Source organism: Salminus brasiliensis, chromosome 1, assembly GCF_030463535.1.
Source record: "Salminus brasiliensis chromosome 1, fSalBra1.hap2, whole genome shotgun sequence".
NCBI classification, from domain to species: Eukaryota; Metazoa; Chordata; class Actinopteri; order Characiformes; family Bryconidae; genus Salminus; species Salminus brasiliensis.
This window is the reverse complement of record NC_132878.1, coordinates 96,391,628-96,404,240: the sequence shown is the minus strand read 5'-3', so window position 1 is coordinate 96,404,240 and position 12,613 is coordinate 96,391,628. Positions and strand designations below refer to the sequence as shown.

Below are 12,613 nucleotides of genomic sequence, written 5' to 3'. Positions count from 1 at the left end.
GTACCCCAAAAAAATTACCAAATGATTAAGCTTAGATAGTCAATAAGTCAATAAGTCGTTAATATACTATTAATAACATGCTGAAATGATTAAAGGGTCTGTCTGCATATTTTTTTATATTTAATTATTATATTTTTTATATTTATGCATTTATTTGTGTCCTGATGTACACTTATGATGTTTGTGTGGGTTTTTTGTACCCCAAAAAAATTACCAAATGATTAAGCTTAGATAGTCAATAAGTCAATAAGTCGTTAATATACTATTAATAACATGCTGAAATGATTAAAGGGTCTGTCTGCATATTTTTTATATTTAATTATTATTATATTTTTTATATTTATGCATTTATTTGTGTCCTGATGTACATTTATGATGTTTGTGTGGGTTTTTTGTACCCCAAAAAAAATACCAAATGATTAAGCTTAGATAGTCAATAAGTCAATAAGTCGTTAATATACTATTAATAACATGCTGAAATGATTAAAGGGTCTGTCTGCATATTTTTTATATTTAATTATTATATTTTTTATATTTATGCATTTATTTGTGTCCTGATGTACACTTATGATGTTTGTGTGGGTTTTTTGTACCCCAAAAAAATTACCAAATGATTAAGCTTAGATAGTCAATAAGTCAATAAGTCGTTAATATACTATTAATAACATGCTGAAATGATTAAAGGGTCTGTCTGCATATTTTTTTATATTTAATTATTATATTTTTTATATTTATGCATTTATTTGTGTCCTGATGTACACTTATGATGTTTGTGTGGGTTTTTTGTACCCCAAAAAAATTACCAAATGATTAAGCTTAGATAGTCAATAAGTCAATAAGTCGTTAATATACTATTAATAACATGCTGAAATGATTAAAGGGTCTGTCTGCATATTTTTTATATTTAATTATTATTATATTTTTTATATTTATGCATTTATTTGTGTCCTGATGTACACTTATGATGTTTGTGTGGGTTTTTTGTACCCCAAAAAAATTACCAAATGATTAAGCTTAGATGTTTGCATTTTTGTGACATCAGAAAAATAGAGACTTTAAAAGGTGCTTTTTTATAGACTAATGTTTACATAGTAAAACCACACAAATAAATGATATGGAATCTATTTATTCATTTATTTATGTGTGTCCATGGTGTTTTTATGTATCCCCAAAAATCACTTTATTATTTATTAATGTTTACATAATAAATTAAACAAATAAATGATATGAGCCCTTTAAATGTTCATAGGCTGGTATACATAAAGGTCTATTGTTGTATATATACACACAACAATTATGCTTAAAGGGTCTGTCAGGTATATTTTTATATATTTATTTATTTATAAGCTTTTGTTAATGTTTATGTAGTGTCCAATTCACATATTGATGCTTTAATGCATAATTATTGGATATTGTGCTAATTTAATCACATTGTAGGGAAGATTAAACGTAAAATGTGGCATTTATTAATGTTTAAACGTCTTATTGTTGTGTGAGTTTGTTAAATTGTGCTTTAAATGGGGTTGAAAACTGCAGAAATACCTTTGTTTTCTTTGGCGAAGATTTAGCTAGCTAGTATTTTTTGGTTTGGGAAATTGGCTAGCAACACGACTGTTGGGGAATAGTCGGGGTGCCAAAACTCTATTTATTTATTTGTGTCCTGATGTACACTTATTTTGTTTGTGTGGGTTATATGTATCCCAAAATCTTTATTATTATTATTATTATCCTTTATTTTTAGCATTTTATCCATTTAAATTAAATGGACTGTAGACTAAACAGGCGTAGGTGGAAAATTGTGTGTTAGTTTTTGTGACATCACATAAACAGTGACTTCAAAAGGTGCTATTTTGTATAGACTAATGTTTACATAATAAATGAAACAAATAAATGATGTGAGCCCTTTAAATGTTTATAGGCTGATATACATGATATACATGTCCTGATGTACACTTATGATGTTTGTGTGGGTTTATGTATCTCAAAATCACTTTATTATTTTATTTTATTTTAAATAATATAGCATTTATAGCATTTTATCCTTTTAAATGAAGTTGACTGTAGACTTAGACTTCGCATAGGTGGAAGTTTGTGCGTCCACAAAAACAGTGACTTCAAAAGGTGCATTTTTTTATATACTACTGTTTTTATAGACCACTGTTTACATAATAAATTAAACAAATAAATGATATGAGCCCTTTAAATGTTAATAGGCTGGTATACGTAAAGGCCCATTGTTGTATATATATATAATTATGATGCTTAAAGGGTCTGTCTGTATATTTTTATCATCATTTATCATTATTTAAACAAATATTTATGCATTTATTTGTGTCCTGATTTATGCTTATAATGTTTGTGTAAAACGGGGCTGGTCCCTCTGGCAAGCCTAAAGTTCGTGCAGATCTGACACAGTCAAACACATGAGTCACAGCCTCTTTGTGTGCCATTTTACTGGGTGTGTGTGTGTGTGTGTGTGTGCTTGTTTGTAGGCCATGAGTGCATCACTGTTCCTGCTTGGCCTTAAAAGCTCTACCACAGCAGCAAGGGCTTCCCGTCCAGCCGGGCCATGTAGCACAGGCAGCTGAAGAGCACCAGCAGGTCCTTCAGGAGGCCGGACGGCGCAGAGCCCACTATCGCGCGCTGCAGGACGTCCGGGTCACTGTAGCCGAGCTGGCGGGCCGTATCTGAGTCCAGCCGTTGCTTCATGATGCCGTAGGTGTTGACGATGAACTCAGTGAAGGGCGGATGGAGGGTCATGCTGTAGCCCAGGGAACGTAGGTGGTCCATCAGCTTCACGTAGCGGTTGTTCAGGTCACGCCTGTATGCCTCGTCCACTTTACCCGTGAGAGGGTGCGTGGAGACCTGTGAAGGAGTAGTCCGGTGAAAAGATCAAGTAAATGGTCAGCTATTTGGATAGATGCTCCTATTATGGGATGCTGACTACTCTACTAGCCAGAACCACGTACAAGTTAACTCGTATTACAGAGGTGGGCCATTGTAGTGTTGTGGCAATTGAACCCCAGTGTCCCACATGGCTTATACACAACATAAACTGGACATGCCATTAGCACCATGCTAATTTGCTAGGACATGAATGTTTCCTGAAATCAACACAGGGTCCAAATTATACGTACATGGTCAAAAAATCCATGTAACGTCCAAGAGCTCTTAACCTCCTGATAGTGATCATGATTGGCTACAGCTGGCAGCTTCTCTGTGAACACCTAAAAACTCACTGGGCTGACCAACTCATGGTACAATGGGAAAGTCCGAAGAGCTCAGTGCAGATCTGAGAAGGATGATCTTCGATCTACAAGTCAGGAACATCTCTTGGATAGTCAAGAACAACCCAAGAACCACCAAGGCACAGGCCAGCCATGAACTGGAAGCTGCTGGAACACCAGTGTCTCGAGAGGCTGCCGTCCAAGATAGAAGCTCCTGCTCTGAAATCAACACCTTCAAGCCATGAACCACATGGACGAAGAAAAAGCCCTCTGGAGGACAGTTTTATCATCAGACGAAGATGCTTGGACGAAATAAGGACAACTGGTCAAGGTGCAAGGTTTTGGATTTCCGAAAATACTCCCGAAAAATGACCATTTCCTATTAAACTGATGTCGCTCATTCTACCTCAGAAAAGAAGGACAGTTCTGTTTTTGTCCATGATGTCCCCACAGGGTGTGTCCCTTCCATTTCCCACTACAGCTGTAGGCCTAGCAAATTAGCATGGTGCTAACTGCATGTCTACATCACTGCACACTCTCCTCGAGGCGAGTCCAGGTGTCCAGTAAGCCCTAATAGACTTGATTATGTGGCGTCCGACACTGCAGGACTCACTGTTCTCTATAAAGATGGACTGAAGTACGGACAAAATCCAGCCATTAGCACGGGTGCGCTAACAATGTGTTAGCCATGCGGTATATCAGCTACATTGGGGTGAAGGGAGAACTGAGTAGAGCAGGTCCCAGTTCGGGTGTCCCGGGTTATTTATAGTCTATATTACAGCCCTGAGAGCTAAACATCAGCTCTGGGGTGGGCGGCTAGGGCGGCTAGGGCGGCTAGGGTGGCTGGACTCAAACAAAAGGACAAACCCGCATGTTTTTTTTAAGCTGGCTGTTCGTCTGTGGGAATTACGTCAGCACGAAACAGGAAAATCCTGCTGTTCAGGGAAGAGATTTCATTCTTAATCTCAGCCGTTAGCAGAACACTCCCTGTTGCAAAAGCCAGCATTCCAGCGTTCCACTCTTTAAGGCCATTACAACCCACATGCCCCCACAGGCTGTACTGTTCTATACTAGCACCTGTACTAGCAGCTTACCTGTCCTACGATCTGTGCTAGAAGCTTGCCTGTAATATTATGCTATGCTAGGAGATCAAATGTGCTGTGATTGCCTGTGCTTTGTCCTGTACTAGCACTACACCTGTGCTGTGACCTATGTAGCTCACCTGTACTATGATCTGTACTAGTAGTAGGTTGCCATACTATTACCTATGCTAATCGCTCACATGTCCTATGATCTGTACTAGAGGTGTGCTGGGGCTATTATCTATGTTAGTTGCTGATCTGTACTAAGATTGGTACTAACAGCTGACCTATAATGTGGTCTGTAGTAGCACCTCGTATGTACTAGCATTTCACCTTGTATTAGCAGCTTACTTTGCTTTGGTCAGTATTAGCCATTCACCTGTACTAGGATTTCACCTGTACTATGACTTGTATTAGCAGCTTACCTGTACCATGACCTATACTAACAGCCCACCTGTGCCTTGGTCAATATTACCAGCTCACTATGACTATCACTAGACTATGACCTATACTAGCAGCTATAATACTATATAACCTGTAATAGCAGCTCACCTGTACTATAACCTACACTAGCAGCTATAATACTATATAACCTGTAATAGCAGCTCACCTGTACTATAACCTACACTAGCAGCAATAATACTATATAACCTGTAATAGCAGCTCACCTGTACTATAACCTACACTAGCAGCTATAATACTACATAACCTGTAATAGCAGCTCACCTGTACTATGAGCTACACTAGCAGCTATAATACTATATAACCTGTAATAGCAGCTCACCTGTACTATGAGCTACACTAGCAGCTATAATACTATATAACCTGTAATAGCAGCTCACCTGTACTATGAGCTACACTAGCAGCTATAATACTACATAACCTGTAATAGCAGCTCACCTGTACTATGAGCTACACTAGCAGCTATAATACTATATAACCTGTAATAGCAGCTCACCTGTACTATGAGCTACACTAGCAGCTATAATACTATATAACCTGTAATAGCAGCTCACCTGTACTATGAGCTACACTAGCAGCTATAATACTACATAACCTGTAATAGCAGCTCACCTGTACTATGAGCTACACTAGCAGCTATAATACTATATAACCTGTAATAGCAGCTCACCTGTACTATTGTTTGGATTAACACCTCACCTGTATTATCTTGTCTGGTATGTTGACCACAGTGAAGCCATACAGTCTAGACTGGTCCCGAAAGACGTGGGAGAGGATCCTTCGGTCCAGCTGGAAGGCGATTTCTCCCACCAACCGTTCAGGATCTTGGGGGCAGGTTAGACAGCAGTGTGAACTTTAGTTTCGCCTATTCGTCACATTAAAGCACATTTACTGTTCTAGAGTGTAAAACCGCTGATCTGGTCAGTAAGAGTTTCTCCATCACTGTGTTCATCATTAGAACATCTCCAAGTTCTCCTCTCTCATGGAGTCTAGTGTTATTGAGAGTTCTCCTCAGATCAACACCTGGTTTGGTGGTAAATCAGGGCTTAATGATGGTAAATCAGGTGAGCTGCTGCTGCTGCTGCTGATGGAGTTGAACACATCCTCCACGCTGGCTGGACTGGGGTGGGGCGTCCAGGAGAACCCTGGAGGAACCGAACTCTGTTCTTCAGACTAGCTCACCGACAAGATCTCACTACTTTCTTTCTTCAGAATGAGAAGCTCTTGTTTCTCCTTTTTACTGGATTCATGTTCAGCTGCTTTATCTGATCTGATGAGATCTGGAGCTTCTACACTGTTAACAGGACTACGTCTTCAGTTTGAAACTGTGGAGGAATCTCTTACAGGTGCTTTGAGGAGCATTTGTCCTTATAAACAACTTTACTTAAAGCACCTTATGAGGTTCAACCACAGTGTTAAAGTGAAGAACCTCCAAAAGTTCCTTACTTTAAACAGCATACAGTAAAATTATGGGTCTAGGGGCCTAAAACTTCTGTACAGTGCTGTATAACACGTATGTAGCCCCGCCAAATGTGGGGATATATATATATATGTGTGTATTTGCCTCAGTTTGGGTCAGATTAGTGTGACCAGCTTGTGTAACTAACCCGTGCCTCTGTGGGAGGACTCTCTGTCGGGGTGTTGAGATGTGTGGAGTGGGAGTTTCTCAGTCTGCAGGCTGAGAGGGGAGGACGTGCGGTAGGGTTTTTTAAGAAGGCCACGGCTGAACTGACTTTCATCCACAGAGTCGAGCCACTGAGCCCCAGCCGTCTTCACTGGATCCCCGTCGTTATAAAAAGAGACTGGAAAAATAAATCACGGTGTTGAGTTTAGGACTAGTTCAACAGCTGCAGATCAGCCATCACACTCCCACCCCCTGCACTACAGATATTACATATTTACTTCAGCTGCACCTGCAGTATGAATGCAATTAAGCCCCAGGTTCAGAAAACAGCTCAGCTGTACTACTGTACTACTTCAACTCAATTTCAGGCTGATGTCATTTCTTCACTGCTGGATTTCATTGTAATTCTGTAATGCTCTAGTTTATTTTAATGGAGTATGCCACAGCAGGAGAGCAGGATATATATAGGCGTTGTCTAGAATACGAATAAATCTGGCAACATTATCATTATTATTCATATTATTATTAATAATAATATTGATTTATTGAATAAACAAATAAATGATAAAAAAAAATAATAAAAAAAAGCAATTATTATTTTAAAGACAAAATCTAAATAATATGTATATATATATATATATATATATATATATATATATATATATATATAAAACATTATTTTGAGGATATCTTTCTGTAAGATAAATATTTTTTCTAAATAAAAAAATGATTCTTAACAAACATATTTGTGTCTAAAATGAAAATATTTTCTGTATAATGAATACACAAATAAAATAAATAAATAAATAAATAAAATTGGACATTTTTTATGTAAAAATAAACGATGAAATAATCATGGGATATTTTTTTCTCAAATAAAAAAAATCATCAATCAATACATAGGGATTTTCCCCAGTAAATAAACTAAAAAAATATCTGGGCTTCTTTGTTTGTAAAATAACATCTCTCTCCAAAATATAAATCATAAAATAAATCAATAACTGGGCATTGTTTTCTGCAACTTAATTGCGTAAGTAAATAAATGAATAAATAAATAAGGGGTAATATTCTCCTGGGCACTGTCTAATTTCTCAATATTAGGACCAGTGGGGTTCTGCGATTGAGGAAAGCTACTGAGCATCTATAAGAACTGCTCAGTCTGACCCTTCTGGATCTGCAGCCCCAGATCAACACAGCTCTCACACCACAAGTTCATTAGGAGTAAAGGACAGTTTGAGTAAAGGACAATTCCACCAACTGTTCCAGAAGTAGATGTGAGCAAACTCGACCCAGAGTAGGTTTGGGGGTGAAACGCTCGGTTCTAGATAACCTCCTCCCAGTCAGAGCTGGAGTTCTACAGTGGAGGTTCTAGATAAGCTCCCCCAGTCAGAGCTGGAGTTCTACAGTGGAGGTTCTAGATAACCTCCTCCCAGTCAGAGCTGGAGTTCTACTACAGTGGAGGTGAAGGGAAGCAGACGTCTGAAGCTCTAATAATAAAAGCTCCTCACAGAAAGTTCTTCACCTAATGGTGATGAAGACGCTGCCTGATGCCTGAGACACGGTTCTACCAGAGTTCTGAGAAGAGTTCGGCTCTAGAACCTGCTTTTAAAACTGCAAAATTGTGTGTGTGTGTACACATACAGTGTAATATATATATATATATATATACATATCTTATTCTTATTTATTTATTTTCCATCCTCAACATCTGTTTTGTAATCATGGGATCTTCTGATTCCAACAGTGAAGCACACTTTTACACCAAACCCCGGGTCTGAATGTGCTCACGTGTCGCTCACAGGTGAATGAAGGAATGAAATGAGGAACTGTCCCTTGTGACAAGAGGCGAAAACCACAGCAGTCAAGCCTCAGCACCTCCTGACTCGTTCTGATTGTGGGTGTGTTACAAATAATTTCCTCCTTCCACATGTAGTGAACTCACTGGGGTTCAGTTTCTCTTTCTCGGTTCTCTCAGTGTGGAAGTAACCCAAAACTGAGCTAGAACATGAACTCCTCCGAGAGACAGGACCAACATGAGGTGATTGAGAGCGTATAGTGGCTTAACCGACATACTGCAGTAAACTGATGCGACTGAGGGCGCATAGATAGTGGCCTAACCGATGTAGTGGAGAGCGTATAACGGCCTAACCGATGTAGTGGAGAGCGTATAACGGCCTAAAGGATGTAGTGGAGAGCGTATAACGGCCTAACCGATGTAGTGGAGAGCGTATAACGGCCTAAAGGATGTAGTGGAGAGCGTATAACGGCCTAAAGGATGTAGTGGAGAGCGTATAACGGCCTAAAGGATGTAGTGGAGAGCGTATAACGGCCTAAAGGATGTAGTGGAGAGCGTATAACGGCCTAAAGGATGTAGTGGAGAGCGTATAACGGCCTAACCGATGTAGTGGAGAGCGTATAACGGCCTAAAGGATGTAGTGGAGAGCGTATAACGGCCTAAAGGATGTAGTGGAGAGCGTATAACGGCCTAAAGGATGTAGTGGAGAGCGTATAACGGCCTAACCGATGTAGTGGAGAGCGTATAACGGCCTAAAGGATGTAGTGGAGAGCGTATAATGGCCTAACCGATGTAGTGGAGAGCGTATAATGGCCTAACCGATGTAGTGGAGAGCGTATAACGGCCTAAAGGATGTAGTGGAGAGCGTATAACGGCCTAACCGATGTAGTGGAGAGCGTATAACGGCCTAAAGGATGTAGTGGAGAGCGTATAATGGCCTAACCGATGTAGTGGAGAGCGTATAACGGCCTAACCGATGTAGTGGAGAGCGTATAACGGCCTAAAGGATGTAGTGGAGAGCGTATAACGGCCTAACCGATGTAGTGGAGAGCGTATAACGGCCTAAAGGATGTAGTGGAGAGCGTATAATGGCCTAACCGATGTAGTGGAGAGCGTATAATGGCCTAACCGATGTAGTGGAGAGCGTATAACGGCCTAAAGGATGTAGTGGAGAGCGTATAACGGCCTAAAGGATGTAGTGGAGAGCGTATAACGGCCTAACCGATGTAGTGGAGAGCGTATAACGGCCTAAAGGATGTAGTGGAGAGCGTATAATGGCCTAACCGATGTAGTGGAGAGCGTATAACGGCCTAACCGATGTAGTGGAGAGCGTATAACGGCCTAAAGCATGTAGTGGAGAGCGTATAACGGCCTAACCGATGTAGTGGAGAGCGTATAACGGCCTAAAGGATGTAGTGGAGAGTGTATAATGGCCTAACCGATGTAGTGGAGAGCGTATAACGGCCTAACCGATGTAGTGGAGAGCGTATAACGGCCTAAAGGATGTAGTGGAGAGCGTATAACGGCCTAACCGATGTAGTGGAGAGCGTATAACGGCCTAACCGATGTAGTGGAGAGCGTATAACGGCCTAACCGATGTAGTGGAGAGCGTATAATGGCCTAACCGATGTAGTGGAGAGCGTATAATGGCCTAACCGGTGTAGTGGAGAGCGTATAAAGGCCTAACCGATGTAGTGGAGAGCGTATAAAGGCCTAACCGATGTAGTGGAGAGCGTATAATGGCCTAACCATTGGCCTAATGGTGATGAAGACGCTGCCTGATGCCTGAGACACGGTTCTACCAGAGTTCTGAGAAGAGTTCAGCTCTAGAACCTGCTTTTAAAACTGCAAAATTGTGTGTGTGTGTACACATACAGTGTAATATATATATATATATATATATATATATATACATATCTTATTCTTATTTATTTATTTTCCATCCTCAACATCTGTTTTGTAATCATGGGATCTTCTGATTCCAACAGTGAAGCACACTTTTACACCAAACCCCGGGTCTGAATGTGCTCACGTGTCGCTCACAGGTGAATGAAGGAATGAAATGAGGAACTGTCCCTTGTGACAAGAGGCGAAAACCACAGCAGTCAAGCCTCAGCACCTCCTGACTCGTTCTGATTGTGGGTGTGTTACAAATAATTTCCTCCTTCCACATGTAGTGAACTCACTAGGGTTCAGTTTCTCTTTCTCGGTTCTCTCAGTGTGGAAGTAACCCAAAACTGAGCTAGAACATGAACTCCTCCGAGAGACAGGACCAACATGAGGTGATTGAGAGCGTATAGTGGCTTAACCGACATACTGCAGTAAACTGATGCGACTGAGGGCGCATAGATAGTGGCCTAACCGATGTAGTGGAGAGCGTATAACGGCCTAACCGATGTAGTGGAGAGCGTATAACGGCCTAAAGGATGTAGTGGAGAGCGTATAACGGCCTAACCGATGTAGTGGAGAGCGTATAACGGCCTAACCGATGTAGTGGAGAGCGTATAACGGCCTAAAGGATGTAGTGGAGAGCGTATAACGGCCTAACCGATGTAGTGGAGAGCGTATAACGGCCTAAAGGATGTAGTGGAGAGCGTATAACGGCCTAACCGATGTAGTGGAGAGCGTATAACGGCCTAAAGGATGTAGTGGAGAGCGTATAACGGCCTAACCGATGTAGTGGAGAGCGTATAACGGCCTAAAGGATGTAGTGGAGAGCGTATAACGGCCTAACCGATGTAGTGGAGAGCGTATAACGGCCTAACCGATGTAGTGGAGAGCGTATAAAGGCCTAACCGATGTAGTGGAGAGCGTATAACGGCCTAAAGGATGTAGTGGAGAGCGTATAAGGGCCTAACCGATGTAGTGGAGAGCGTATAACGGCCTAACCGATGTAGTGGAGAGCGTATAACGGCCTAACCGATGTAGTGGAGAGCGTATAAAGGCCTAACCGATGTAGTGGAGAGCGTATAACGGCCTAAAGGATGTAGTGGAGAGCGTATAAGGGCCTAACCGATGTAGTGGAGAGCGTATAAGGGCCTAACCGATGTAGTGGAGAGCGTATAACGGCCTAACCGATGTAGTGGAGAGCGTATAACGGCCTAACCGATGTAGTGGAGAGCGTATAACGGCCTAACCGATGTAGTGGAGAGCGTATAACGGCCTAACCGATGTAGTGGAGAGCGTATAACGGCCTAACCGATGTAGTGGAGAGCGTATAACGGCCTAACCGATGTAGTGGAGAGCGTATAAAGGCCTAACCGATGTAGTGGAGAGCGTATAAAGGCCTAACCGATGTAGTGGAGAGCGTATAAAGGCCTAACCGATGTAGTGGAGAGCGTATAATGGCCTAACCGATGTAGTGGAGAGCGTATAGTGGCCTAACCGATGTAGTGGAGAGCGTATAATGGCCTAAAGGATGTAGTGGAGAGCGTATAATGGCCTAACCGATGTAGTGGAGAGCGTATAATGGCCTAAAGGATGTAGTGGAGAGCGTATAACGGCCTAACCGATGTAGTGGAGAGCGTATAACGGCCTAACTGATGTAGTGGAGAGCGTATAACGGCCTAACCGATGTAGTGGAGAGCGTATAGTGGCCTAAAGGATGTAGTGGAGAGCGTATAGTGGCCTAAAGGATGTAGTGGAGAGCGTATAACGGCCTAACCGATGTAGTGGAGAGCGTATAACGGCCAAACCGGTGTAGTGGAGAGCGTATAATGGCCTAAAGGATGTAGTGGAGAGCGTATAATGGCCTAACCGATGTAGTGGAGAGCGTATAATGGCCTAAAGGATGTAGTGGAGAGCGTATAACGGCCTAACCGATGTAGTGGAGAGCGTATAACGGCCTAACCGATGTAGTGGAGAGCGTATAACGGCCTAACCGATGTAGTGGAGAGCGTATAGTGGCCTAAAGGATGTAGTGGAGAGCGTATAGTGGCCTAAAGGATGTAGTGGAGAGCGTATAACGGCCTAACCGATGTAGTGGAGAGCGTATAACGGCCAAACCGGTGTAGTGGAGAGCGTATAGTGGTCATCTTCAGTGCAGCATTGCTGAACTTAACTCTCCTAAATAAGCTCACTCTCTAAACAGTAACAGAAACTAGGGCCCAACTTCTACTCACCTGCCTGACCCAAGTTCCCTGCGCTCTCATTGGCTAAAGTGAAGCTTCGCAGTTCGCGATGGAGCTCCACGTTTTCCTTCATCACACTCAGCATGGTTCTGAGGTCGTCCACCTCTCGCTGAAGCGTTTGGTTTTGAGCGCTCAGCGAGCCTCGGTCCTGCTCTTCGGCCATCAGGAAGACCTCTTAACTTCAGAGACGTGCTGCACGAACGCGAGCGCTTACTGTCACGCTTACAGAGACTTGAAAGCAGATTCCGCGTGACATCACAAAAGGTGAGCGAGCGTGACATCACAATGCCTCA

The 12,613-nt window shown here is 41.9% G+C and overlaps 1 protein-coding gene across 1 annotated transcript; it reads right to left on the bottom strand.

Annotated features, from left to right (window-relative positions):
• Positions 1-2,217: 2,217 nt before the first annotated feature.
• On the bottom strand, positions 2,218-12,483 carry LOC140558203 (speriolin-like protein). Its single transcript, XM_072682673.1, has 4 exons — positions 12,312-12,483; positions 6,379-6,573; positions 5,471-5,595; positions 2,218-2,865 (listed from the first exon to the last, which is right to left on the bottom strand). Exons 1-4 carry the CDS (start codon positions 12,481-12,483, stop codon positions 2,533-2,535), a joined length of 825 nt encoding a protein of 274 aa, XP_072538774.1. The 3' UTR covers positions 2,218-2,532.
• Positions 12,484-12,613: the final 130 nt, after the last annotated feature.

What these genes read in the sequence shown, in the direction of transcription:
- LOC140558203 (XM_072682673.1), bottom strand. Translation starts at nt 12,483, where the DNA reads ATGGCCGAAGAGCAGGACCGAGGCTCGCTGAGCGCTCAAAACCAAACG. An exon ending in AGGGAACTTGGGTCAGGCAG is followed by an intron (nt 6,574 to 12,311) that starts GTGAGTAGAAGT and finishes TTATTTTTCCAG; the next exon opens with TCTCTTTTTATAACGACGGG. An exon ending in TACCAGACAAGATAATACAG is followed by an intron (nt 2,866 to 5,470) that starts GTGAGGTGTTAA and finishes ACTCCTTCACAG; the next exon opens with GTCTCCACGCACCCTCTCAC.